This window comes from Grampus griseus (genome assembly GCF_964374135.1).
Source record: "Grampus griseus genome assembly, chromosome: 10".
Lineage (NCBI taxonomy): Eukaryota > Metazoa > Chordata > Mammalia > Artiodactyla > Delphinidae > Grampus > Grampus griseus.
Genome location: NC_139004.1, coordinates 62,589,847 through 62,617,458, shown reverse-complemented (window position 1 = coordinate 62,617,458; position 27,612 = coordinate 62,589,847). Strand labels below are relative to the sequence as shown.

General features: G+C 51.0%; 1 protein-coding gene and 1 pseudogene across 5 annotated transcripts in view; both read left to right on the top strand.

The window, feature by feature from the left end:
* Positions 1-940: 940 nt before the first annotated feature.
* Positions 941-27,612, top strand: part of SLC6A20 (solute carrier family 6 member 20) — a gene marked incomplete at its 5' end in the record, with an annotated part of 39,704 nt that continues 13,032 nt past the window's right edge. Inside the window, 7 exons of one of the 4 annotated variants that reach the window (XM_082664520.1) lie at positions 941-1,080; positions 13,798-13,934; positions 15,630-15,721; positions 19,608-19,835; positions 24,025-24,135; positions 25,063-25,304; positions 26,528-26,690. In XM_082664520.1, coding sequence (XP_082520646.1) covers positions 956-1,080; positions 13,798-13,934; positions 15,630-15,721; positions 19,608-19,835; positions 24,025-24,135; positions 25,063-25,304; positions 26,528-26,690 — 1,098 coding nt within the window. Of the gene's footprint in view, positions 1,081-13,797; positions 13,935-15,629; positions 15,722-19,607; positions 19,836-24,024; positions 24,136-25,029; positions 25,305-26,527; positions 26,691-27,612 lie in introns of all 4 variants that reach the window. The other 3 variants (XM_082664521.1, XM_082664523.1, XM_082664522.1) reach the window with 3 other exon arrangements.
* LOC309828892 (protein ripply3-like) lies at positions 8,629-9,135 on the top strand (annotated as a pseudogene). Its single transcript has one exon. The product of its transcript is annotated as a protein ripply3-like (transcript).

The window sequence follows — 27,612 nt, the reverse complement described above, 5'->3', positions numbered from 1 at the left end:
TCACCTGACTTAGTCGTTTCTAGCGACCTCCTTAAACCAAATCACCTGAGAGGCTGGTAGAACTATGAGGTTTCTTAGCCCCCACCTGCTCGAGCCTAGTGAACCAGAATCTCTGGCCCCAGGAGTAGAATCTCCCACAGTTGTTGTTCGAAACCTGATTCCTGGCCCCATCCTGCACTACAGAGCCAGACTCCCGGCCCTGCACACAGTAGGCACACACAACCTGTCTGTGAATGGAAGGAGATGGCTGCCTGGATCACTTCTCTTCCGCTGGAGAGGTGGGGGGAGTCCCTTGCTTCCTTCTGGTCTCTGGGTAAGTGTAAGTCCCCTCCTCTGGGAAGCCCTCCTTGACCACCCCAGCCTACCCCCCCGCCCCCAGAACTGCTAACCCCTTTGCCTTAGTTGCCTTCCTTGCCTCTCTCTGTCTTAAATATGGACTAGGGTAAACCATATGGAATTATCCTTTCTGTAGGTCAAAACTAGTTGAAAATGGGCTATTTCATCCAGTTCATTTAAGCAGTTCCCTTTACCAGAATGTTAGCTCCGGGAGGGCTGGGGATGTTTGTGGTGTTCACAGCCCTGTCTCAGACAAAGCCTGGCACACAGTAGGCACTCTGTAAATGCTGGGTAGGTGCTCGAGGGAACCTGACCACTCCCAGGAGCTCCACAGCCGACGCACCAGACCCCACGCCGAGCTGGAGGGGCCCGGGCGCCATCCTGTACGGCGCAATCTCGGGTGCCTTCCCGGCCGCGGCGGCCCGGCGGCGGGGTGGGGCTCGCCGTCATCCATTTACCAGCCTCGCCCCTCCGACGCGAGCGCCGTTAATGAGATTAGCAATTAAAAAGCGGGCGAGCCGCCGCTGTAGAGGCGCGGGGCCATCCCCAGGCCGAGCCGGGCGGGACGGCGCTCCTGGCGGCCGCGCACCGAGCGCACCGCGCGCCGAGCTCCGGGGCCATGGACGAAGCGCGGCCGCTGTGGGCCACCCCGCTGCAGTTCGTGTTCGCCTGCATCTCGTACGCCGTGGGCCTGGGCAACGTGTGGCGCTTCCCCTACCTGTGCCAGATGTACGGCGGAGGTGAGTGCCGGCGCCCGGGCTGCACAGTCCCCTCAAGACCCCGCGGTGTCGCCTTCTGTGCCTAGTGGCCTGGGGGTGCACGCTGGGGTTAGCCCCATATTGCGTGCCAGTAAACTGAGGCTCAGAGAACGAAGTGATTTGCCCAGAGTCACAGAGGCGGGAATCGGACCTAGGACATCTCAGTCCACAGCTGAAGCTCTTATCCAGAGCGCCTTCTCGAGCCCTCTGCAGCCCCGACCCCATCCCCGGGGCGGCCAAGCCCCCCAGCACGCCCTTGTCACCCTTGTTGGTCAAGCTGCGGCTCTGTGAGCAGTAGGAGGCACGGGGTGGGGGGTACACTATTTTCCTCCCTCGGGAGAAGAGATGGCAGGGGTCTGACAGCAGGAAATTGTCTTGTTCAACAGAAACTCATTATACAACTTTCAGATCAGAAACATTCCTGGCAGCATGATTTGAAACTCAGGATAAAAGGATTTTGAGCTATTTCTTTAAATTTTTTATCACAAGATTGATTTGGTTTTGGGACCACAGTAGGCAGGAAGGCTAATCACTCTATTGCAGTGTTGTTCGTTTGTTTTTTTACAAATTTTTCCTCTGAAGCGTCACAGTGCGCTCACTAGACAGCAACGCACCCACACAGCATTCGCATACCTTCCAGGGAGCTGGAGACGCCTTCTGTGACATGCCAGAGAACCTCAGTGAGGGTCAAGTGCCTTTTTGGAAGGCAAGGTGGCAATAGAGATTGAAGTCTCAGCATTAAAAAAATTTTTTTCTGAGTTATTCTATTTCTAGCACTCTACATAAAGAAAATAGTTCTGACAGAAGGTAGACAGTAGAAGGATAGCCTCCATCTTTTAATAAGAGCCAGGCGTGGGAAACCTCCTAAGCCCTCACCTAAAGGGGATTGGTTCCATCAATTATGGAACATGCACGCGGTGGTGCTCTTGGAAGCCATTAAGAAGGTTTTTCAAAAAATGTATTTGAGCATTTTTTCATGTTATACATTAAATGGAGGGAGGGAAGTCAGATTCAAAGCTGTATAAAATGGATGATCTCAATTATGTTTTAAAGTATGCAGAGAAAAGAGAATGAACAAAAACATACCAAAGAGAATAAAACAATAGTTATCTTTGGCTGTGTGTGTGTGTGTGTGTGTGTGTGTGTGTTGTGGTGTCTTCTGTACTCAGCGTGAGTGGTTTTTTTCACCATAGAGGACAATGAAAGATGTTAGACCAAAGTATTTACTAGGTTTAACCTGTTCAAGAAGACCAACATAAAACACTACTCCCTCACTCTCACCCACCCCTCCCAGCTCAAAAAAAAAACTTGACAGAAGATTAATGTACAGTTTTTTAAAAAAACAGTGCATTCTTAATCCTCTAACTCCTTTTTTTAATTTGAAAGGCATATATATATATATATATATATCTCATAAGTATGTGAAGTACATGTATTCCCATATGCTCCAACAGCTTCATAACTGACTTTTGTAAGAATTATCTGTCAGGATGAGATTTCCACATCATTCGGCATTCAGCACACCTACCCACGATACCGTTATCCTGCTACACGTTTCCCAAACACGAGGCCAGGTGAGCCTTGCTGTCACGTGACTGTTTAATTCCTTATTTCTAACAACAGCATTACCTGAGTAGTCTGCAGGTGGACACTGTTAAGGTGGGGTAGTTCTGAGGTGGAATATAATTGACGCTCGAACAACATGGAGGTGAAGGGCGTCCATCCTGCACGCTGTTGAAAATCCCTGAAAATCCGCAAATGACTAACAGTTGGCGCTCCGTATCCACAGTTCCTCCATATCTGCGGTTCAGCCCACTGGGGATTATATAGTATTGTAGTACTTACTACTGAAAAAAGTCTGCGTATAAGTGGACCCATGCAGTTCAAACCCAGTGTTGTTCAAGGGTCAACTGTATATATAAATTGCTAGGGAAACGGCAAGACCTTCAAGACCCAGGAAAAGAAAGAAGAAATCTTGTGCCTGGTACAGAGTATACTTAAGCTGATAGGTGGAAAGGTAGATGGATGGATGATGGTTGACCAGCAAATGGACACTGGGGAGAGGATGGATTGGTGGGTGGGTGGAGGGACGGACTCCATGGGTCCATGGATGGACAGATGGATGGGATGGGTGGGTGCAGGATGGACAGATGTAGGTTAGGTGGGTGGCGTCCTCTCGGTCATAAGTGTCTACAGAACAAAGACCAAACGGCTTATCCTGGCTTGGTAAGGACTTGACCACCTAACACCTGCCCCTGTTTCCACCTCATTTCCTGTCACTGATCTTCCCGCAGCCCCCCTCCCTGCCAGCTGTTCTGAACAATTGTCCATTAGTGAATGACCACCCTCTACCTCCACACTTTGCCCAAGCTATTCCTCCACCTGGGATGCCACTGTTAGCCTGGGGCACCTCCAGCACCTGGGCAGAAGGCCTGCACTTTGTTCTAGAGTTTCTGTCGCCCACTAGCCCCGTCTCTGTGAAGTGGTGCGGTCAGAGGAGGCACCCAATGAATATTTGTTGCATGAAGAAGCCATGTCTGTTATGAAAAGCCGCAGAGTTCGTGAGGCAGGGGTGCTGGTGGTTTTCCCAAGCCTTTCACTGCCCAACAGTGTCACCTACATTAAGTGATTTCTGTTTACACTCCCGTTCTGTACCTGACAGGTAACCAACCGCATCATGAAAGGCCCCAGAGGGGCGTCTAACTTCCCTCTACACAGAGCCCTGGCTTCCACCACCCAGCCCCCCGCCAGCCAGCAAAGAGCTTGTTTATAAACCGCAGAGCCAGGCTGCGCCAAAATACTTCCCAGAATAAAAAGGATTAGGGGTCCGTGCTCCTTCCCATGAGGCTTCCTTCCTGCTCTGTGGGCCAGGCGGCACCAGGAATGTTAATTCTGAAGATTACATTCCAGGTGCCAGCACCCGACGCTAGAACAAAGGAAAGGCAGCTGAAGGAACTGCACAAAATCTGTGCTTGATAGTCAGCAGGCCTTGGAGACCAAGTCAAAGTCTAAGGCCGTGGTCGTTCAGGAAGAAACTGGGATGCAAATGTGTTGTATACCAACATGTGGAGAATGAGTGCACCTGCTGTTGACTTTTACATAAATGTGCTCAAATCATGGGAGAAACATGGAAGAATGAGAACACTGATGTGGCTCATGGAAATGTGGATTTTTTTTCCCCTAAATTCTCTCTGTATGATATTTAACCCATAAAGAGGGGCAGTCAGAAGACACCTGACTAGGCAGTGGGACAATGACACTTTTCCTCAAAGCCCCTTCTGCTCCTCTCTGGTGCTTAGGTCATTGCATCTCAGACTTTGCCCACCGAAGCTTCTTGATAAACTACAGACTGGTGGCCCCGCCCCTAGAGATTCTGATTTGGAGAACTGTGGGGGAGGGCAGGATTCTGCATTTCTGACAAGCTCCTAAGTGATGCCAATGGATGCTGCTGGTCCATGGACCACACTTTAGAGGAATCCCCCACCCCAGACCACCAGCTGCTGGGAGGCAGGCGGTGGGGTGCCAATAATGTAGAACAACTGGCTTTTGGAGGGAGGAGCAGGACCTAATTTATAGCATTTGCTGATGACCATGGTGTAAATACTCCCACTGTGGCCAAGTTCAGACTAACCAGTGGAATGTCTGGGAATGTGGGGTTGGGAGGAGATGTGCAGCTCCTGAGAGCTGGTGTGAGCCAGCCCCGGCATGCCTGGAGCCACAGCCCTTCGGGGCAGCACCCAGCCTGGGATTGAGCCACACCAGGCCAGTCCACAGATGGACGGGTGGGCAGCACGACGGCTGCTCCCTTGTGTAGTGTGTGCATGTGTGTGTTGTGCTCAGTCTCTGGCCCTTGGTGTTTCTACAGTGCTCCTGGATGGAACAGAAACCTGAGTTTCAGAGGTTGTAAAGTATCAAACACAATTTGTAAAGTAAGCTCAAGAGGCTGGGTCCCAGCCGTCAGAAAATGTCCCCGGGAGTGCCATATCTGCTGCTCATCCTGGGATTTCCAAATTCATTCCTGGTGACAGCCACACTCCTGGGCTCCTGACATGTGCCAGGCGCATGTAGGGTGGACACGGGACTGAGGCAGAGATGTGATGAGGGTTAGGTTGGGGTTAGGCTGGGCCTGTAATAAGGAAGAACCTTTATATTCTATCACAAGTTAATCAGTAAAGGGATGTTGCCTATAAGCTTAAATTATACATAATGGCCCATCTCTGGGAACCCTGGCTCCCAGGTAAGGAGCATTAAGCTAAAATACCTTTGTTTAGCTCACAGCAAACATCCTGACGAGGCTCACCTGTGAATGGCTGCATCCCCGCACCCCCCCACCCCAGGCTGACCGGAACCAGGAAATGCTTGGCTTTACTCCCTCCCCTTTAGTATAAAAGACCCTGAATGCTAAGGCATTCATTGGGCAAGATGGTTCTCTGGGAGACGAATCCACCATCTTCTCAGTTTTCTGGCTTTCTGAGTAAAGTCACTATTCCTTCCCCCAGCAGCTCATCTCTAGATTTATTGGCCTGTCGTGCAGTACAAGCTTGGACTCGGTAACAAATTCGGGGTTGGGGAATTTTCCGGTAAGGCCCTAGCAGCTGCTGGGGACCACTTGTCCAGAGAATCTGCCCTTCAAAATTCCCCAAAGTGGCACTGGCTGCCCCAGTGCTAGGCAATTGGAACAAGGAATTGATATTTGGGAGCCGACGGGTTCCATACGGTAGGGTAAGTCACTCCGGTGCGTACAGCCGGAAACTTTATTTCCTCTCCATTTGGGGCTTTTTCTCCAAAATAAGCCAGTTTGTTTTGTATTTGAGTGGGGTACCCTGTTGGAGAGAGGAAAGAGTTGTTGGGCTTTTACCCGGTTCGTTTGCTTCTTTGGATGCTAGCGTTGGTATGTGCCATTTGTGTTTTGTTTGTTTTGAATTTCTGTCTTTAAAAATGGAGAATGTTTCAACTATCCCTAAAGAAAGTCCTCTGGGGCTTCCCTGGTGGTGCAGTGGTTGAGAGTCCGCCTGCTGATGCAGGGGACGCGGGTTTGTGCCCCGGTCCGGGAAGATCCCACATGCCGCGGAGCGGCTGGGCCCGTGAGCCATGGCCGCTGAGCCTGCGCGTCCGGAGCCTGTGCTCCGCAACGGGATAGGCCGCAGCAGTGAGAGGCCCGCGTACCGCAAAAAAAAAAAAAAAAAAAAAAACGTCCTCTGAGGTGTGTTTTGGATAAGTGATCTGATTACAGCCATGACCCATGAGTAGAAGATGATGATATTTTATTGTAACATTGTGTGGCCACAGTACTTGTTAGAAACTCCACAAGGGGTTTAGGCAGAGTTATCTTGGGACCCCGTGCACCGTATACTGCTACCCTTGCTGTGTTAATTACGTCGTTTGTGGTCTCCTGTGTCGCTGGTATATGTAAAACCCCAAGACCAAACTTGAGCGTTTATTTAGATTTTCTGTTTGTTCTTTGGGTTTTTTGTTTCATTTTGTTTGGTACTCTTTCTCTATTTACAGCCAAATCAATTTTGTGATATTTAAAACTCTTAGTGCTGTCAGATGGAGGAAAGGAATAGAAAAGCGGGGGGGAAGACCTGTCTGTAGGACATTCCCAGGGAGAAGAGAAAGGTTTCACTTGGTTCCTAAAATCACCAAAAACCCCAGCCCAGAATTCCTCCCGGTTGGCTGATGCCAAGCCAAAAAGGCATCCTTTTAATTGTTAGAGATGATTAATTGCTATTTATGGTTTTATGGTGGCTTTTCTGTGAAGAAGTGGGGAAGAATGATGACATTCTTTACGTGCAAGTATTTGTGCTGTTACATCAGGGAAAATAAGAGAAAGAAAGGAATGAGAGTGAGGATAGGTTGCTTCAGACCTTAACTCCTCCAGCTGAGCTCGGGACTGCCCCTCCTTCTAGGGATCAACTAGAAAATCCTGTGTTAGTTCCTGGGGCACAGGGGCCTGGTATGGTATTGCCATCTAAGACCCGACAGGGCACCCAGTTGGGGTGAGGAGCTGCTCCCGGGGCAGGAGTTTCCCTTACCCCGTTATCTCATAGGGGGCCTAAATGCCAACAGCCAGCCAGCTGGGTTTCTCAGCCTTGTTTATTTGAAAAAATTGCAACCCTCCTTTATAGGGAGCGCTCCTACACCTGAACCCACTTGGCAGTACCAACAGCTGAACCAAATTGGAACCCAATGAGGGAGGACTGCACTTATTAGAGCATTACTTATCAGTGCATCTTGGCAGGGCTTTGAAAAGGGGAGCCAAAGCAAAAAGAGGTTGAACAAAATTCAGCAAAAAAACAAATGAAGACCCCTCCGAATTCTTGGAGAAGATTTATCAGGCCTACAGACGTTATACTAATGCAGATCGTGTGGCCCCTGAAAATATTAGAATTGTAAATTTGACCTTTTTTCCGGAGGGCAAAGTGCCTTATATCAGGAGAAAGTTGAAAAAATCAGAGGATTCATTTGAAATGAACCCTTCTCAATTGGTAGATGTTGCTTTTTAAAGTGTTCAACAGGGCTTCCCTGGTGGCGCAGTGGTTAAGACTCCACCTGCCAACGAAGGGGACACGGTTCGAGCCCTGGTCCGGGAAGATCCCACGTGCCGCAGAGCACCTAAGCCCATGCGCCACAACTACTGAGCCTGCGCTCTGCAGCCCGCTAGCCACAACTACTGAGCTTGGGAGCCACGACTACTGAAGCCTGCATGCCTAGAGCCCGTGCTTCGCAACAAGAGAAGCCACCGCAATGAGAAGCCCGTGCACTGCAATGAAGAGTAGCCCCCGCTTGCTGCAACTAGAGAAAGCCTGCATACAGCAACAAAGACCCAACACAGCCAAAAATAAATAAAATAAAATAAAATTAAGAAAAAAATAAAAGTGTTCAACAGGGAACAACAACAGAAGAAAGAAGATGCAAAATGAAACGCCACTTTTGTGGCAGTGGCATTGAATTCCCTGAAGGTGAGTAGTTGGGAGAGAGGTAAGTCACCGTTGGGGTGGCAACAGTGCACCTGCTGTAAGGAGGAGGAACATTGGAAAACAGGTTGCCCTAGGCTAAAACATAAGAAGAAAAACAGAGATGAGAGCCTCTCATACTATAGAAAGGAACACTGGTGAATGAAGAGGCCAGGGTCTCCCTTGGACTTGAGGTGCCTAATTCCCTACAGGAACCCCGGGTGAAATTGACAGTGGGGAATGAGCTGATTAACTTTCTGATCGACCTCACCCTGAAGTTTTTCACCAGAACAGCTTGACATCAGAGTCCCACCAGAGCAGGCTTTAAGCCTACAGATGGTGCTCATGAAAACCCCAGGAAGGGAGCAGCTCTTCCCCCATGCTCCCCACCCTCCCCAGGTCAATGAAAAGGTAAGACCAGAAGTGTGTGCTAACGGCACCCCAGGGAGGGCCAGAAACACATGACCAACACGAATCCCATTAAAAAGGGATGCTGGGAGGTGAGCACCCTTGCCCGAGTGGTTAAAGGCACGGCCGGTCGTGGGCACCGCTGGAGGGGCGCAGGCTCCGAGGGCACCATGAGACCCGAGGCAGCGGCCGGAGCCCGAGAGGCACAGGGGCACATCTGTCACTGCCCTGGGGACGGTCCCCCAGGACCACCACTGCCACGACCGAGAGCCAAACACCATGGAGGCCTTGGATCCTGACCCCCCAGGTTGCTGACCCCACCAGAACTGGAAGCCAGCTTGAGGCTGGGTATGACCAACAAACCTTTGGATCCCCATTTACCCATTTCTAAGCATCAAGAGTATCTGCAGAGTTCCGGGGAGAAGGTGCTGGCCAGTTTCCCCGTGCAAGCCACCATTCACTTCTATCACAATGAGTCCAATTCAGATGAGAAGGAGGAAGGAGCCCAGCCCTTCCGCCTTCAGTGTCAGGAGGCGCACGATGGCCCAGGAGGAAAGGGCAGAGACCGGCTGACAAACCCAGGATGGCAACCTGGAGGCTGCAGTGGCCTCAGTGGTAAGGGTTTGCTCTACCCCCCTGACTCTCCGGAGGATGCTGGGTACCCCTCATCCAAATAAGTCTGTCTCTCCTGCACCAGACCAACTCACATGTGCCGTATGGGACAACCCTTGGGGACAGACGCGCCAGGACACTTTGCATTTCAACTGGGTGTACAAGGACTTGACTTTCTCTGGCCAGCGCCCCACTCGTGGCAAGGACTCAGCTTTTACTAATCCTCCTCCTAGTGATTCTTTGTGCCTCATTTATACCTTTGAGAAAGGATTCTAGGACCAAGAGGTTTGCATCCACATGGATTGCTATCAGGCGGGGCCAGCTTTCAAAGTACGTTCAGCAATGTCACTGTGCTGATCAAACAACAAGTTATTCCATATCGATTAATAACCCACCCTCGCCTCTCACTTAACCTGAGACCCTTTATTTGGCTTTTTCCACTTTTGTAAAAATGATTCAGATATTGTCCAAGGCTGATGTGGTTGCTTAGTGACATTCAGAAAAATAAAAACTTATTTATAAAAAGCGCACAAACACACTGAATAATTTCCGTATAAGTAACACAAATAAAAAGATAAGGATCTGGGGGGGGACCATTCTGGATAAAAACACATATGACGCTTGTCTAAGGGCTGTGTGTACGAATAGGGAGACGAGCTTTAACTCTTAGTCGGGGACCGCTTGGGGCTTCCTACTTGACTAGAGTAACTGTTTTCAATCAAAGTACCTAATGTAATATTATTTTCAGCTTTTTATACTTTGATGACCAAATGAGTGTATTTGTCAAGGCTTTTTACTTAACTATTTTACATGTTGTTGTCTTCCCCGCTTCTACTTGAAATAAATATTTTGAGAGATTAAAAAAAAAAAAGGGACGCTGGGACAATCTCCTCTGAGGCAAGAGAATCACTTCTTCCATTGATAGACTTGTCAAAATACCAGCCAGTGTATTCAGAAAAGGGCAAGGTGAGGGCTGAAGAGTGGGGTTTCACTTGGACCACACCTCGGCTGGCTGGGAATGTAGTGCACAAGGAATTGTTTTGATCCCTGAGGCATCTTGGACACTGTGCTGCGGTACATTCATAATAGCGTCCGTTAGGGAGAGATGCCACCTTACAATGGATTCAAAAGTCAGGGGAGTTCCCAGGCGGTCCAGTGGTTAGGACTTGGTGCTTTCACTGCCAAGGGCACTAGTTCAGTCCCTGGTCGAGGAACTAAGATCCTGCAAGCCACTCAGCACAGCCATAAAAAAAAGAAAGCATATAATGGGGCCTAACCTACAAAAGACCATCCAGCAGGTCACTCAGAATTGCATGATTTGTGCTAAAAATAACCCAAAGGTGGCTATTGGACCTCCCCAGATGGGGACCCAACACAGGAACCTGCGCCACTGAGGACTGGACTCAAATGCCTTGAGCTGCAGGAAGTCAAGTCAGCTGAAATGCACAAAGGAAGCTTTGAGTAAAGCCCTTCCTGGGGACAGTGTGGGCCTCAGTGTGTCAAGAACGTGTCTGTCAAAGGTGTTTGTTGTGGCAATGTGGCTGATGACAGCAAGAATGACCCACCGATGGAAGCAGCTGGCTTCACAGCTCAAGGGGATTATCTTGAATCATCAAGGCCAAATCAGTGCTGCATGTGCACCTGTACCGAATTGTCACAGAGCTCACATTGCTTGCAAGTTTGCTGGGCTGAAGAAGATTGATCGTTTGGGGGACAAGCTGGAAGATGGCCCCCTTCTTAATCTGGGGATGCTGCCATCATTGATATGGTTCCTGGAAAGCCCATGAGTGTTGAGAGCTTCTCTGACTCTCCTCCTCTGGGCCATTTTGCTGTTTGTGACATGAGAGACAGTTACTTTGGGTGTCATCAAAGCAGTGGGCAGAAAGTCAGCTGGAGCTGGCGGGGTCACCAAGTCTGCCCAGAAAGCTCAGAAGGCTAAGTGAATATTATTCCCCGATACCTGCCACCCGAGTCTTAATCAGTGGTGGAAGGATGGTCTCAGAACCGCTTGTCCCAATTGACCATTTAAGTTTAATAGTAAAAGACTGGTTAATGATAACAGTGCATCATAAAACCTTCAGAAGGAAAGGAGAATGTTTTTGTGGACCATTTGTTTTTGTGTGTGGCAGTGTAAGGTTCTTAGTTTTTAAACTCAGTACTCTTTAATTGGTTAAAGCCCTCCTTGAGGAAATTATCCCCTGATTTGGATTAAGGCATTGGAACTACATTCATTCTGGAGACCACAATCAACAGGGAAAACTGAGAAAGTGAATACTAATTTGACTTGGGATAAGGCCTTACCAGTTGCCCTGCTGTGAATCAGTGGCTCCCAGAAGCAGGCTTAAATAAGTCCCTTTGAAATGTTGTGTGGTAGGGCTTTTTTGAGGTATAAATTTTGAGGGCTTTTGAGGGCTTTTTTTTGGTATAAAATGTGATGGGTTGAGGTTCATTGTTTCTGCATATGGATGTTCAGTGTTCCAGCATAATTTGTTGAGAAAGTGATCACAGAGCAGATCCACTGGGGTTGTGTGTGTGTTTGGATGGTTGGGCAGTGGGAGGGGTGATAGAAGTTACTGAAGGGCAGCGCTAAGGAACCCATCTGGGCACCAGGCCTTGAATGTCCAACCTTCCCACAGGCAGTGGACCATCAAGCAGGCTCTGTGAAAGAGAAAACCCTTCCGTGGACCTTGCCAGGCCTCCTGTGGCTACTGTTTAACATCTTGGGTGAAAATAATCTTTTCTTATAACCACTGAGGGTTCGAATGCTGCTCCAGGCAGGTTGTGCCAACGCAACCTATATTGATGGGTATATGGTGGGTGGGAGCCCCTGACAGCTTCGTGGACCCCTTGCTGTTGAGAGGAGCCGGGTAAGATGCTGCAACACCTCCCTGCTGGGCAGGAAGGGAGCAGGGTCTGGCAGAGTCTTCAAAGCAGGGTCCAGAAATGAGGGGGCAGGATTCGTTGTAGTCCTTGATGTAAGCAGGAAGGACGAAGCTGGGAGCGCGGAGGTCTGGTGATGTGGGGCCCGCTCTCCCGAGCACACGCTGGCACCTTTCTCTCCGTCGTGAGAGGGCCTTGCGGGGGCTCTGCTTGGCCTTGGTGCCAGCCATTCTCCTTCTGGGATTTCTGTCCCGAGGAAATAATCAAACACGTGGACCAGGCTTTGTTTAGGACGGCAGAAAACTGGCAACAGCCTAAGTGCCTGAGGACTGATGTGATGAAAGACGTTCTAGGCTCATTCTCCCAGTGGAATGTTGTGCAGCTTCTTAAGGGGTGATGGGAAGGTATACGGTGTGGTCGAGAGAACGACGGTGAGATCCTGTTGGGAGAGAAAAGTGGGTTATAGGACAGTACATATGTACAATGGAGGCATTTTTGTAAATATTAGATGTTCCTGTGAACATACGTATCGTGTTGTTTACCTTAATACTTCCAGAGGCAGTTCCTTCTGTAACCAGCCTTTAATCCCTGCAGCTGTAGAGTCAGGGTTTTCTTTTAATCAGAAGTCCTGCCCTCCTCTCCCAGTGAACCGTTTTTCAGGTCCACTGCCAAGGAGCTAGGAGCTGGGGGAGGGATGTCCGAGGGGCTGCAGAGGAGGGGGCGGGACCAGCAGGAGAAGCAGTGGGGCAGCCGGGGTGGGGGACGCCCCCGCAGGCTGCCGTCTCTGTCCATGTGTCTGGCAGTGGGGGGCCTTTTGTAGCTCCGTTCACACGTCCTGGCTCCCCACTCTCACCGAGGGCCATTGTCTGCAGGTGGTTCCTTGGGAACCAGTGGGTTTAAAATTTGAACTAGTCATAATACCCTTTATTAAAATGAAAACTTAGGCTGAAGGCCACCGTATAAAACGGATATACATCCAACAGAGGTGCTCTGTAAAGGGAGCTGGTGGCCTGGGCTCGGTCTATCGGGGACCTCCTTGTCTCCACACATACATAGGCATCCCTTGCCTCATCTCTGAAGACAAAGGCCCAGAGGAGTATTCTGTGGCTCCAATCATGAAGCAGCTGAAACTCCTCTGCCCAGGTGATCCCTCGTGGGCAGGGAGCAGGGCTGCTCCTCTCGCGTCCATCCTACACTCAGCTCAGGGCCCGGCCCAGAGGAAGCGTTTAGTAAAACAGCTGTTTGGTGTAATACCTCCACCCAGGTGGTGGGGCACCATCTGGGCCATGTCAGAAGCCCAAAGGAAGTGTGTGGAGGTGGGTGGCTGGCTGACTGGATTCAGAGGTGATGTTCAAAACGTTTAACCACTCAGTGGTCCAGACTCTGATCAGCTATTAGTTGCTACGATAGAAGTGGAATGGGGGTTTCTGGCAGAGGGGCTGGGGCAGCTGAGGCCTTGAGGAAGGCACTCAAGGCTCTTGGCATTGGTGGCAATTTACCACCCAGGCTGGGCGTATTTAACGATCTTAACAACTGATGTGGCTGCATGTCGTCCATGGATGGAATGATGAATAGAAAGACAAAAGGATAGAGGGACAGCTGGATGGATGGAAAGACAGAAGAGTGGATGGGTGGATGGATGGAGGATGAGTAGAAAGAGGAAGATGGATTCCGAGGGAAAGATAAAATACAGGAAGGAATGGAGGATGGATGGAAAGGTAGAAGGATGAATAGACTAGTGGAAAGACGGGAGGGTGGATGGAAGGCCTTTTGCACAGAGGTTAGGTGGGTTCCAGAGTAAAGCCCTGGGTGATGGCCTGGTTTCGGCTCTGGACACCCACAGGTAGTTTCCTGGTGCCCTACATCATCATGCTCACCGTGGAGGGCATGCCGCTCCTGTACCTGGAACTGGCAGTGGGGCAGCGCATGCGCCAGGGCAGCATCGGCGCCTGGAGGACCATCAACCCCTACCTCAGTGGCGTTGGTAAGTGGGTGCTTTCCAGTCCTCTCCCACCTGTGGACCCCCAGACTGTGTTTTGGGCAGGAGAAGGTGACGGTGGGGGGAGTCCCTTGGCAAAGCTGCTGGAGCAAGGGGCAAGCATGAGGCCCCAGAGAGAGCCCTTGAGTGGGGCGGGCAGAAGGCCCAGGAGGGGTGCCATAGAATGTGCGCTGAGAGGGGCCGGATTTCTTACCCATGGGACGGTGACAGAGGGAGGACGCACACCCCCTGGGGAACTGATGCCACATTGCTTCTCTGGGGCTCAGTTTGCTCATTTGTAACAGGGAAACAGCTGCCCAAGAAAGGAGCTGTGGCTCAGTATCCTGGCCAGCAGCCATTCTGGGAACCCGTATAACAGCTCCCTCTGTCACTGAGCACCTGCTCTGTGCAAGGTGCTGGCCTGTCTGTGTATGTGTGTGAGCTCATTTAATCTTCATCACACCAGAGCGGCTGTGGGTGCCGTTAACATCTCCAGTACGTGGAGGCCGAGGCACAGTGGATGGCAAGAGGGGCACTGCTTTCCATCCTGCCTCCCCTGAGTTACTCTGAGCCAGTGTCCGGGGTGCCCGCGGGAGATCTTTGCCCGACCTGTGCGGCCCTCTTGGGCCGGGGCTCCTCTGCTGAACTTTGACCAGCAGTGGCCACGGTCTGTTCTGCTCACCTCTCCCACCCCCCAGGCAGAAAGGGGGACAGGAAAGTTTCGGGAGCAAGGAGGATGTGAACTTGGATGTGACTTAGTCTCAGATGCAGAAGAAATGTGTCCGGTGGCCTCACGAATCACCTCCAGATCAAACTGCCTCCTCATCTTGAACGGCTGTTAATATTTAACACAGAGGTGTGTGGTTTTACAACTGGCCCGAGTTATCAATCACAGAGGCCTTCTCTGAGGCAGCATTTGCTGAATAGGAAAAATACCAGATGTTGGTGCCAATCGGGGATGCTCGTGAATGTTTAACAACCAGCTCGGTGGGGTGGGGTGGGGGAGGGGAAGGCCTGGTTGTAGCATTTACTGATACTGGTGGTGTAACTACTGCCACCACGGCCACCGTCGACTTCTAAGGAGATGTCCCGGAGCCTGGGGTTGGGCAGAGCTGTGCACAGCGGCTCTCGGGGCTGGTGAGGGCCAGCTCCAGGACACTACTGGTTCCCCACAGGGCTGACCAGGTCAGGGGTAGCCCCCATCCCCCCCACTCCTGACACACCTCCTCACGCCATGTTCCCCACCACTGCTGGGCAGGGTTTGGCACAAAGTGACCCAGCTTCAGGTGAGCCAGGGAGAGAGCAACTGTTATGTCTGGCATCAGTGACAAAGTGCTTCTCACACTAGGTGCGAATCCTAGTTGTGCCACTTAATAGCTGTGTGGTCTTGGGCGAGCGCTGTGTCTCAGTTTCCCTCTCTGCGAAGTAGGCATAACATGGCATTTCACAACATCGTTGTGAGGACCTAAGCACATCAAAAGAACATCACAGGCCTCATGCCCCAGAAGATGGGGAGAGAGGTTGTGGAAGAGACTAACCCTTAGGAAGTGCTCGCAGGTGCCAGGTCACAAACCTGGTTTTGCCGTCCCAGGGCGGGCCCTGCAGGCATGTCCTGGGGGCTCTGGGCGGGACCCCTGCTGCCGCGTCCAGGCAGGCAGGGTAGGGGCCGTGCTCAGCACCCTCTGCGTCCTGTCCCTGCAGGCGTGGCCAGTGTGGTGGTGTCCTTCTTCCTCTCCATGTACTACAATGTCATCAACGCCTGGGCCTTCTGGTACCTCTTCCACTCCTTCCAGGTGAGCGCACCCGAGCAGGGGTCAGAGAGGGAAAGGGGGAGGGCAACAGAGTGCACACCGCCGGCACATGGGTGGAGCGTGGGGGCAGCAGCCTCGAGGGAGTCAGGAGCTGTCAGGAAGTGGTGCGAAGGGCTGGGGCTGGCTGGGCGCCCCCAACCAAGCGGAGGACTTCTGAGCCAGGGATCCATGGACCCCTGCTGTTGTGTGTGATGTATGTGCACATTTTGGGGGAACAGGCCCATGGCTTTCATCGGGCTCTCTCTGAAGGATGTGACCCCCCCAAAAATATTAAGAACCACTGCAGAGGGGGCCCAGGGGGTAACATGTGGAGAGAACTGATGGGGAAGGGCTCCACCCACTGAGCATAACAGTACCGGCCTCCCTCCTCTTCCCCCTTCCTGCCTCTCATCACTTGTCCTTCTAGGTTTCTGACTCCAGGCTGGGCCCCTCCTTTTCTCTACAAAAGTTCTCCTAGAAGGACCATTGTCACCCCTGTAACACAATAGTAGCTATTCCCAAGATTAGACATTTAAAAAATGCATGTCTGATTATAACCATAGCTGATGCTCATTGTAGAAAATGTGGAAGGAAATGGAACATGTAGAGAAGAGAGGACCCTAATTCCACACCGAGAGGTGGTCTTCATATCCAAAATGGCAACTGCCCATGTTCACGTCTTTTCCTCAGAGTCTGCCTTTCACTATCAGGGACCCCACTCCTGCGGCCTCCTCCCAGATAGGAAAAGAGAGGGAGGAGACAGGAGCTCACGGGCTGGATGCCTTACCCTTTGCCACTGAGCCAAGCCTTCATGGGACAGACCCTACCTCCAAGGCCCAAAAGCTAGATGGGGCCGGTCATGGACTGTGAACTGACCCCAATTTGTGAGGCCAGTATCTGGAGCACTTGGGCACAGCCTTGAATCGTTGGGGCCCCAAGGAATGCTTGGGTTAATGACCTCAATAATCAGGAGTCAGCATCTACGCTCAGAAGGTGCCACATCCACATCCAACTCTGGCTTCCCAGTCCACCCCACCCAGGTCATCTCACTGGAAAATGCCCTGTGCATGTCCCTGACAGGAAGGACTCTGCCCTGAGCATAGCTGTAGCCCCTCATCCTTTCCCTGGCTCAACCTAGAGTTCCATGAAGACTAGCCACAACCTTGCCTGTCCTCGGCCTTCTGGGTGGAGGGCAGCTCCTCTACTCTCCAGCCTGGTAACCATTTCCCTCCTCTGTGCTGGGCTGTCATGTATGGTTGGGCAGGTTGTGCACTGCACAATGCCATTCCAATTAAGGGGTTGCCATACATGTCTCAGGCACTATATGTCTGCATACTTAAGACAGTTTTCCAAAGGTGGAAGCAATGTGTCTTGTAACAAATCAGGATAATCTGACCATTTTCTAAAGGCAAAAATAAAGTGTCTCAAGTAAGGGAGTACTTTTTCCTAACCCTCAGAAGTGTGAAAATCAGTGATTCCTGAAAATCACTTGATTATTCATTCCAGCCTTCAGAGATCCATGGGCCTCTCCCTTATCCCCTCTGACCTGGAGCCTCCTTCATGGTCACATCATAATGATAATACCTGCAGCAACAGATACTCACTTGCTGTGGACCAGGTGGAGTCACAAGCACTTCAGAACTATTCGCTTGTGTGATCATCACCGCACTCTATGGTGCTGACACAGCGCGTACCAGAGGCAGAGGGGAGTTGAGTAGCTGGGAGGCTGGATGCGGCAGCCTAGCCACAGGGTCTGTGCTCTTGTCCACCTCCCACCAGGCTGGGCTTTCCAGCTTTTCCCTGCGGGAGCACCGGGCTAACACAGATGCAGGGATCCCTGCCTGACCCACTGATTCAGAGGGGGAGAGTCTGGGTGCTGAGAATTGGTCAGTTTAAGTCCTTCTGTACTTTAAAGCTTCTCCATGTCGGCTGCTTGCTGGAATCACCTGGGGGAGCTTTTAAAATTCTGAGGCCTGGGCCCTACCCCAGACCAGTGAAATCCGAGTCACTGGCGTTGCACCCAGGCATCCGAGTTTTTAAAGCCCCCCCTCCCCGCGAGTGATTAAGTCATGTACGTGTAGCCAAGGTTGGCAGTCAGGCTGGGCTGGCAACAGCAGTCGTCCAGTGAATGGACCCAGTCAGTCCCATACGGGCCAGGCAAACCCAAGGGACTGTGGTCTGGGCTTCAGGTCCACAGGGACCCTCCCACCTGACAGGGGCTCGGTGCTGGCTGTCGCCAGACACCTCAGTTCACTCCACATGGCCATTCCTTCCACGAGTCCTCCTCGCTCAGCTGTCAAGCCTGAGTGTCTGTACAGGGCAGCTGGTTTCCAAGAGGGTGAAAGTAACAGTTGCAAGGCCTTGGGATGCCAAGGCCAGGAAGTCACACAGCTTCACTCCACTGCTTTCTGTTGATCAAAGCAAGACACAGGTCAACCCAGGTTCACAGGGAGGGGTAGTGGATGCCACCTTTCAAGAGGAGGAATTGCTGGTGGTCGCCTTTGGAAATATTTTAGGTGGCAGCTAGAAACCAGCTCTTACATTCTAGCAGGTGAGGGGCCCCCTGTTGCTGCCAGGGGTCCTACCAGCATGGGCCCCAAGCACTTTCCAGATGACAGACCTGGGCTCCAGCCACTCATGGGCAGAGTGGCCCTGGCCCATCAGGGAGTGATGCCGTTGGAGCTCATTTCTGTTTCCTGTGAAATACAGGGATTATACCCAATGGGGTTAGACTTGCTTCTGGCCGTGGAGAGTTTTTGTCTAATGAAATCTGATCAGCGAGGGGCTGGTCTTGGCAGAGCAGAGGTGGGACCCCCTAACCCCCTTCCCGCTCCAAGCCAGAATCTACCACCCGCCCCCACTCAGCTCAGAGCTTTTCTTTAGCTCTTGGCCTTGGGTCGTGTTCATTGTACATGCACCATTTAGGCTCTTTTGTTTCTAAGTGACAGAGAGCCCTGTTCAAACTACTGGAAGCAGAAGAGGCTCTTACCGGCTCTATCTACGAAGTCCAGGAGTGGAACTGCTACAGGCGTAGCTTGACTCAGGCTCAAAGGAAGTCATCAGTGCTGGGTTGTCTCTGTCGTAGATGCAGAAGACGGCTGTGGTGGGGCTGAACTGCGTCCCCCTCTAACTTCCAAACCCAGTGCCCGTTGTAGGAAACGCCTGTCTCCATCACCATTTAGTGAGGGCAGGACCCAAGTCTTATTCATGCTAGGACTCGCTAGGGTCTTGTGGAAATAAACAGACCACCCAAATGAGAGCAAGCAGAGGCTGTCTATCCGGAGCTCGTTAGCAGGAGGTCAGCACCTTCACTTGTATTTGGCAGAAACTCCAGGCAGGACAGGCAGAGGAGCGGGAAATGGTGCTAGTGGGAAACGGAGGGCTGCAGGTGTGCCCTGATTGGAGCGTGCTGGCGTGGAAACTGTAGCTGTGTGATTGGTGAGGGGAGCGTATTTGGCTTTTTCCACTTGTTCCTGAGTTGGAGGGAACACAGGTTTGGAAAGCTGCAGCCGGTGACCGAGTCATGTCCACTCTGGGCTGATTACTGCCGGAATTGTGGTTTGGGTTCCTGGGCTGGTGGCTGCACGGTTCGTTTGTCAAAGATGGTCTGGCCATCGTCCCTTTGATTTGGTCTCTCAGACCCACCGTAGAGTTCGGCAGATTGGGAGTGTGGAGCCCCTCCCTGCCTGACCCCTCTGCCCAAGCCCCATCCGTGCCCGTGACAAACCCCTCGATTCCCTGTCTGCCTTCAGGGGCTTCAGCTGCCTGCCCTTTGGGGACCAGCGTCCTCTTCCAAGAGCCTCCTCTCAGGGCCACCTCCCGTCCTCCCCACCCTGACCTTTGGCCTCAGCCCTCACCTCTGTGTGTAACGTTTGTCTTGATCCCAAAGGATCCCCTGCCGTGGTCCGTGTGCCCACTGAATGGCAACCGTACGGGCTATGATGAGGAGTGTGAGAAGGCTTCCTCAACGCAGTACTTCTGGTACCGGAAAACCCTCAACATCTCGCCGTCCATCCAGGAGAGCGGGGCGGTGCAGTGGGAGCCGGCGCTGTGCCTCATCCTGGCCTGGCTCCTGGTGTACTTGTGTATCCTGCGGGGCACGGAGTCCACCGGCAAGGTGGGACGGCGGCACGGTGTGTGTGTGTGTGTGTGTGTGTGTGTGTGTGTGTGTGTGTGTGTGTGTGTGTGTGTGTGTGTGTGTGTGTGTGTGTGTGGAAGGCTGCCTCTGCAGTCGAAGGGCAGAAGCTGCGCTGGGCGGGGGGGTGGGGGGGAGGGCAAGGACAGGGATGCTGGCACGAGTCACCTGCTAGTGACTCTAGAGATGGCCAGCGGTGCTCGAAGTCACAACCCTAAATCTCGAAATGAGGACCTTCCCATTTCCTAAAACGATGAGCATTTCTGTCCCAGCCCCAAACCCGCACCACCCAAGGGGTGCCAAGCAACTAAACAGAGTTTTCCTTGCTTTGAAAACTTTTCACGTTGGCAGATGTCCCCAAGACACCCTCGGCTCTCAACCCTAGCTGCATAGTGGTACCACCTGGAGAGCTTTTAAAACTCTGCTGTCTCAGTCCTACTGTCAGAGGTTCCAGAATGATCATTGTGAGGTCCCCCCTGAGCACTGGGATTTTAAAAGCTCTCCAGGTGATTCTGGGGTGCAGCCGAGTTTCAGAACTCAGCTTTGGTCTAAGCTGCTTTCAGTGACCCTCCAGAGCTGTCGGGCCTGATATAGAAACCTTTTCTCTTTGGTGTGTCCCCAGGTTTATACTCCTGCTGGGGCTGAGACACTTCTTTAATCTGCTCCACGTAGAAAGTTTTCCTGGAGAGTTTCCCTCATCTTCCGTCTCTCTCAAGCTGCAGCAGGCGCTCTTAACCCCCCAGTGTGCCCTGCTCATACTCAGTCCCTCCTCTCACCCTGGGTTAGACATGCACATTGTATCAGTCTTCAGTCCTTCATGGTAGATTTCACTATCCCACTCCCCTGAGGCTTAGAGAGGTAAAGTCCTGCCCAAGGGCACCAAGTAGTGAGGATGGAGCCAGGCAGACCCAGCTTTGCCCCAGAAACTCCCCATCATCTCAGTTTGGTGAGCCACCTCCTGTTTGCTGACACTTTTCATGACTTAATCCCCCAGCTTTTCCCTTCTGAAGGTCCTAAGAGTCCACCTGTCCTCATCCTCTTGGCCATCTGAGTTGCCTTCTCCAGCCCCACCATGTGTTTCTTGAGGCATCAAGACCAGAACTACCCACGGTATTTTAGGTGTCCTGTGATGCCCCAGTACCATGCCTAGTAGGACATCTTCTTTTGGTTTCCGAGACCTCGTGGTGGCCAGCATCTTAGCTCTAACAACACCCCATCTCACCACCGAACTGAGGGACTAGTGAATCTTCCTGGGGAAAGCTTAGAGTCTGAGGCAACTCACTCTGTCCCGTCTTGAAGCTTGCCCGATAGTTTATGCTCATAAAATTTCTTCAGTTGGTCTATGCCAGATTATCATGACCATGATCCAAAAGATCCGAGGGCAGTGTCTGCAAACTCGGAGATTTAATGAGGCTATCCCTTTACCAGATCATTTAGAAACTTGTTAGATGAGGACATGTCGTGCCATGAAAACTTACTCATTCTTAGTGTCTGTTTCCTCTGCTTAAGCCACACCTCTCTCCATGACAGAAGTGTCCCAACAGCTCTCTTTAGTTATTCTTTTAAATTGAAGTATAGCTGATTTACAGTGTTGTTAGTTTCTGGGGTATAGCAAAGTGATTCATTTATATACATTCTTTTTCATATTCTCTTCCATTATGGTTTATTACAGGATATTTAATATAGTTCCCTGTACTATCCAATAGGACCTTGTTGTTTATTGATCCTATATATAATAGTTTGCAACTGCTAATCCCAAACCCCCAATCCAACCCTCCCCTGTTCTCTATGTCCGTGAGTCTCTTTCTGTTTTGTAGATAAGTTCATTTGTGTCATATTTTGGATTCCACATGTAAATGAGATCATATGGTATTTGTCCTTCTCTTTCTGACGTACTTAGTATGATCATCTCTAGGTCCATCCATGTTGCTGCAGATGGCATTATTTCATTCTTTTTATGGCTGAGTAATAGTCCATTGTTTACATATACCACATCTTCTTTGCCCATTCATCTGTCGATGGACATTTAGGTTGTTTCCATGTCTTGGGTATTGCAAACAGTGCTGCTGTGAACATTGGGGTGCATGTAGCTTTTTGAATTATAATTTTGTCTGGATATATGCCCAGGAGTGGGATTGCTGGATCACATGGCAACTCTATTTTTAGTTTTCTGAGGAACTTCCGCACTAGTTTTCTATAGTGGCTGCACCAACTTACATTCCCACCAACAGTGTAGGAGGGTTCCCTTTTCTCCACACCCTCTCTAGCATTTGTTATTTGTAGACTTTTTAATGACGGCCATTCTGACCAGTGTGAGGTGGTACCTTATTGTAGTTTTGATTTGCATTTCTCTAATGATTAGCAATGTTGAGCATCTTTTCATGTGCCTATTGGCCATCTGTATGTCTTCTTTGGAGAAATGTCTATTTAGGTCTTCTGCCCATTTTTGGATTGGGTTGTGTTTTGTTGTTGTCGTTGAGTTGTATGAGCTCCAACAGCTCTATTTATGGGAATTAATTTTGTTAAAGACTGTGTGCCATATCCTGGCCTTCTCTGTTGGAATCTGCTTTTTACCCCTCCAGATTATTTAGAAATGGTTTTTTTTTTTTTCAGATTATTTAGAAATGGTTTTTCCCAATAGTTCAGGCTGGATCATGTGTCCAGCAAACCTGCCAGCTTCCCTGATGGGGGAGAAGTGAGCCAGCCTGGTCTCGACTCCAGAGAGCCTTCCGGGAAACTTGTTCACCTGAGGGGAAGGGGGGAGATTCCAAGGGCTTGCTCTGAGTGTCCTCTAAGTGTCCAGGGGTTACCGACATTGGTCACCCCTCCCCTGTCGTCTCTTGCTTTCCTTCAGCTCACTGGCCGGATGCCTTCTCTTCCCACCGATCCATTTCCACCTCAGACCTGGTTTTTCTTGTAATCTCAGGTGGATTTATTACTCATCTCAAGTTCAGTGTTTTCAGTTAAGAAGCAGTCATAAAATACACCCCACTTCTGCCTGCCATCCCAGGGTGAGAGGGGACAGAGCACCACTCTGGTGACCTTGGAAATTCATGGGAAGATGGGTGCCACACGTCAGTGGGAATGTCGGGACAGGTGCAACTCAGGCTCATCTGGACTTGGGTCACCAGCTATATTTCTCATGGGAGGATGTAAACATTAAGGGAACTGCTCTCACCAAAAACAAACAAACTTGCAAAGTATTTCACTGCTTTATATATGGGGCTCTTGTGCACATACAAGTTGATATAGAGAAAAAAAATTCCAGTCCTGGATGGGCATCCATGCACTTGAAGGTCCCTATTGTAAGGCTTTGTAAAAGTTAAAATTACCCAGAATACGAGAGGCTACTTCTAAATCCACCATGGAAAGCGAAGATAAAACATCACTGAACCCATGACGTATGTCAGCGGGGAAAGGTTTTGGGTCACAGAATATTCCATCAATGTCAAAGCCTCTGGAAGTGAGGCCTTTCGTAAAAAAGCACTGCCTTTCTATTGTCTTTATTACAGGAACACCCGTGGCCAAGACTTTGCCTTTATGGCACCCATGGCTAAGCTTCGCTCAGGCTCCAGTCCTGGGGATACCTGACCTTCCTCCAAGCTCTTGGACTTCTTTTTTTTCCTTGCAGAGACAATATAAATCTTGTGATTGTGCTTCCTGCTTTGCTTGGGCCACGAGGAAGCTCAGAGATCGATCTGGCTCAGAAACTGGGCAGCACCTCACACACCTATTCTGTGGGCTGCCTTTTTCTTTGGGCTTAGCTTACTGGATTGCCCACATTTTCTTTTTACACAGATATCTTTATCTAGCAGTTTTAACATGTTAATGTGATGATGTATTTTTGTGGGCTGCCTCAAATCCTTTCTGGAAGAAGTTCGGGTTGAAGGGAGGGTGGAGGACAGAGGTCTCTAGGACCTGTTCCCTCTTCTCCACTAAATAAGAGATTTCCTGGTGGTCACACACGTGGGCATCCACATCCCACCACCCAGTTTCCCAAACTCGGAACCTGTGCCTGACCAAGACTCTCGATACCTTTCCAGCTATCAGTAGCCCGAACAGCCAAGACAGTGCCATGGTGTTCTGTGGGGATGGCGGGTCTGCCCTGGGCAAAAGGGCCCTGTAGTCACTGCATCTCCAGGAGGCTGACCCTGCCCTCTGCTGCCCACAGGTGGTGTACTTCACTGCGTTGCTGCCCTACTGCGTGCTCATCGTCTACCTGGTCAGGGGCCTCACGCTCCACGGAGCCACCAACGGCCTGGCATACATGTTCACTCCCAAGGTATGGGCTGGAGGGGAGGGGTCCCGAGGGCACCCCCATTCATCCTGCCACCTTCCAGGATGGGTGGAAGGGGGAAGACCAAGGGTTGGGGGAACAGTAGTGGACCCGGGGAAGGTGGGTGTGAGCCCGCCAGGCAGTGGAGGGGCGTGGATTCCGTCCTCAGACAGGCAGTCCCTATGCCCTGCTAATTCTGGGGCATTACATCTTCCGTCCACTCTCCTCTTGCTACGCCAGTCTCACCCCAAACCCTCCCTCCAGCCTGTGGACCAAGCTGTTTACCAGGAGCGTCACACCAGTCAGCTCCCCCTCCTGCTCGCACCTCTATGCACCCCGCTCCCAACGGGTGCATCCATACTCCGCAGGGCTCTCCGTGATCCAGTCCCAGGCACCCCGCTCCCCAGTCACCCCATAGCTGATGCTAATCAAGGGAGGCCACCATTGCCTTTGGGGCAGGACAAGTTATTCATTTAGCAAATCTGGTCCCTGGAAACAAAATGACTTTGGCAGCACCCCGCCATTAGTGCCCCCATCACATTCCAAATGCCGCCTAACATTAGTGCTGCGGTACAACCCAGACCTAGACACCAGCACCGCCATTTCTGGAGGCCCAGACCCGTGCAGTGCCTGGGTCATGGATCAGGGGCTCAATACCTTTACAACTTATTTTATCCTACACTTTTCAATTGCACACCTCCTGCGGGTGAGAGGCAGTGGAGGGTAGGACAAGAGGATGCGTTTTATCTGCTGAGGACCGGGCTGGGCACGCATGGGGCCAGGAGAGCTGGGTTCGGGCCCCAGGCCTGCATCTGGCTGGCTGTGTGCCGTGGGCAATTTCCTTCCCCTCTCTGGGCCTCCTGCCCCCTGCTGATCTGGGAGTCTGGGATTCCCACCCGGGGTTCTCCAACCTTGTCCCTGCTGGCTTTCCAGATGGAGCAGCTGGCCAACCCGAAGGCCTGGATCAACGCAGCCACCCAGATCTTCTTCTCGCTTGGCTTGGGGTTCGGCAGCCTCATCGCCTTCGCCAGCTACAACGAGCCCTCCAACAACTGCCAGAAGCACGCCGTCATCGTGTCCATCATCAACAGTTCCACCTCCATCTTTGCCAGCGTCGTCACCTTCTCCATCTATGGCTTCAAGGCCACCTTCAACTACGAAAGCTGCTTGAACAAGTAAGCCTGGGTCATCCGGTGGGCCCCAGGCCTCAAGGGGGGGGCAGTGAGCCTCTAAAGGCCCGAGCTGAAAGGGTCTCTGGGAGGAGGCAGACACCAGAAGTCAAGGGGTGTGGGGCAAAGGGCACAGGCTTTGCTGTCCTCAGTCCAGGGTTCAAATCAGAACCACCAGCAGCTGATGAGCATAAGGCAAGCCGGCGTCTGCCTGAAGGAATGAGGGCAGTTTTGTGTATTCAAAGCACTTAGCGCCAATAGGGCATTCAACAGATGAACCTTAGCTTCTCCTACCCCATCTCCCCCCATCAGAAGTAACCAAGAGCTCTCCAGCTTTGCCATGGAGATTGCAGGATCTACTTTCTGCTGCCCCTTACCCAAAATACAAGACACATCATCCAGAAGGTATGCTGTCCAATACAGTGGTCACTAGCCACAAGGGGCTAGTGTAAACATTTAAATGTAAATTGATTTAAAATTAACTAAAATTTGGTGGACTTCCCTGGTGGTGCAGTGGTTGAGAATCCGCCTGCCAATGCAGGGGACACGGGTCCGAGCCCTGGTCCGGGAAGATCCCAAATGCCACGGAGCAGCTAAGCCTGTGCGCCACAACTACTGAGCCTGCAATCTAGAGCCCGCGAGCCACAACTACTGAGCCCGCACGCCTAGAGCCCATGCACTGCAACAAGAGAAGCCACTGCAATGAGAAGCCCGTGCACTGCAACGAAGAGGAGCCCCCGCTCACCGCAACTAGAAAAAGCCCGCGTGGAGCAGTGAAGACCCAGTGCAGCCAAAAATAAAATAAATAAGTTTAAAAAAATTAACTAAAATTTTAAATTGATTTAAATTTTGATTTAAATTGGTTTCTATTTCAATGTAAATTCTTTTAAATCAGTTCCTCAGTTGCACTAGCCTCATTAGAGTACTCAGTTGCCACATGTGGCTAGTGGGTACCATATTGGACAGCACTGATGGAGAACGTTCCAATCATCACAGGAAGTTCTGTCAGACAATGTTGGTCCAGAGGTTAAAATAGCCCAGCTGCGGGGGTTTGGTTCCTTTGATCATCACTGTTCCTATCTGAGGCTTCTTCAAAGCCGTTCACAATCACTCTGCCCTTTAAAAGCTCACCAGTCAACAGATTCCCTTTGTTGGAGCGACCTCACCTAATCAGAAGAGGCAGAGGGTTTTGTAATCAGTGAAGGTTAATCAGCTGCTCTGCTCTGCAGGGTGATTCTGCTGCTGACCAATTCTTTCGACCTTGAAGATGGCTTTTTGACAGTCAGCAACCTGGAGGAGGTGAAAAGTTACCTGGCGTCTGCCTACCCCAGCAAGTACAGCGAGGTGTTCCCACAGATTAAAAACTGCAGCTTGGAATCGGAGCTGGAAACGGTAAGGTGCTGGCAAGGTCTCGGGCCCTTTGGGAGCTGTTCTAGAGAAAGTGCAACTTGAGGGGTATGCACACCCTGTGAAAATCAGGGAAAACTCGGGACTTCCCTGGCAGTCCAGTGGTTAAGACTCCACGCTTTCACTGCAGGGGGCACGGGTTTGATCCCTGGTTGGGGAACTAAGATCCCACATGCAGTGCGTGGTGTGAAAACAAACAAACAAACCAAAACAACAACAACAATATATATATATATGTATCTCCTTCCTTGTGCCTCTTAGGGGACGAGAACTCTGCCCACTAGTCTCCCCGAGTGCTGCACGGGAATCCCAGTCTCTACACAGTTCCTTTGGGTTCCCTGTGTCCTTTCTTCCTTTAAATTTTTTCTTTTTAAAATTGAAAAATAGAGGAAAGTATAAAGAATAATATAACAAACACACATCTATCCACCTCTCAGAATGAAAAATTGTAAATATTTTGTTATTTTGGGCTCAGATTTTTTTTATGTAAAAGAAAACATTTCAAGGATAAAGGTAAAATCCCTTTTGTTACTGTCCCCAAAGCTTTCACTACTCCCCAGAGGCCAGAACCTTTTTTTTTTTTTTTTTTTTGCGGTACACGGGCCTCTCACTGCTGTGGCCTCTCCCGCCGCGGAGCACAGGCTCCGGACGCGCAGGCCCAGCGGCCACGGCTCACAGGCCCAGCCGCTCCGCGGCATGTGGGATCCTCCCGGACCGGGGCACGAACCCGCGTCCCCTGCATCTGCAGGCGGACTCTCAATCACTGCGCCACCAGGGAAGCCCTGTAAGAGCTACATTTTATTCCATCATTCAAATATCCTACAATTTACTGGACCCAGGCCAGCGGCAGTAGAAGCCCAAAGTCCTAACCACTGGACAACCAGGGAGTTCCCTATGGATTCCGTTA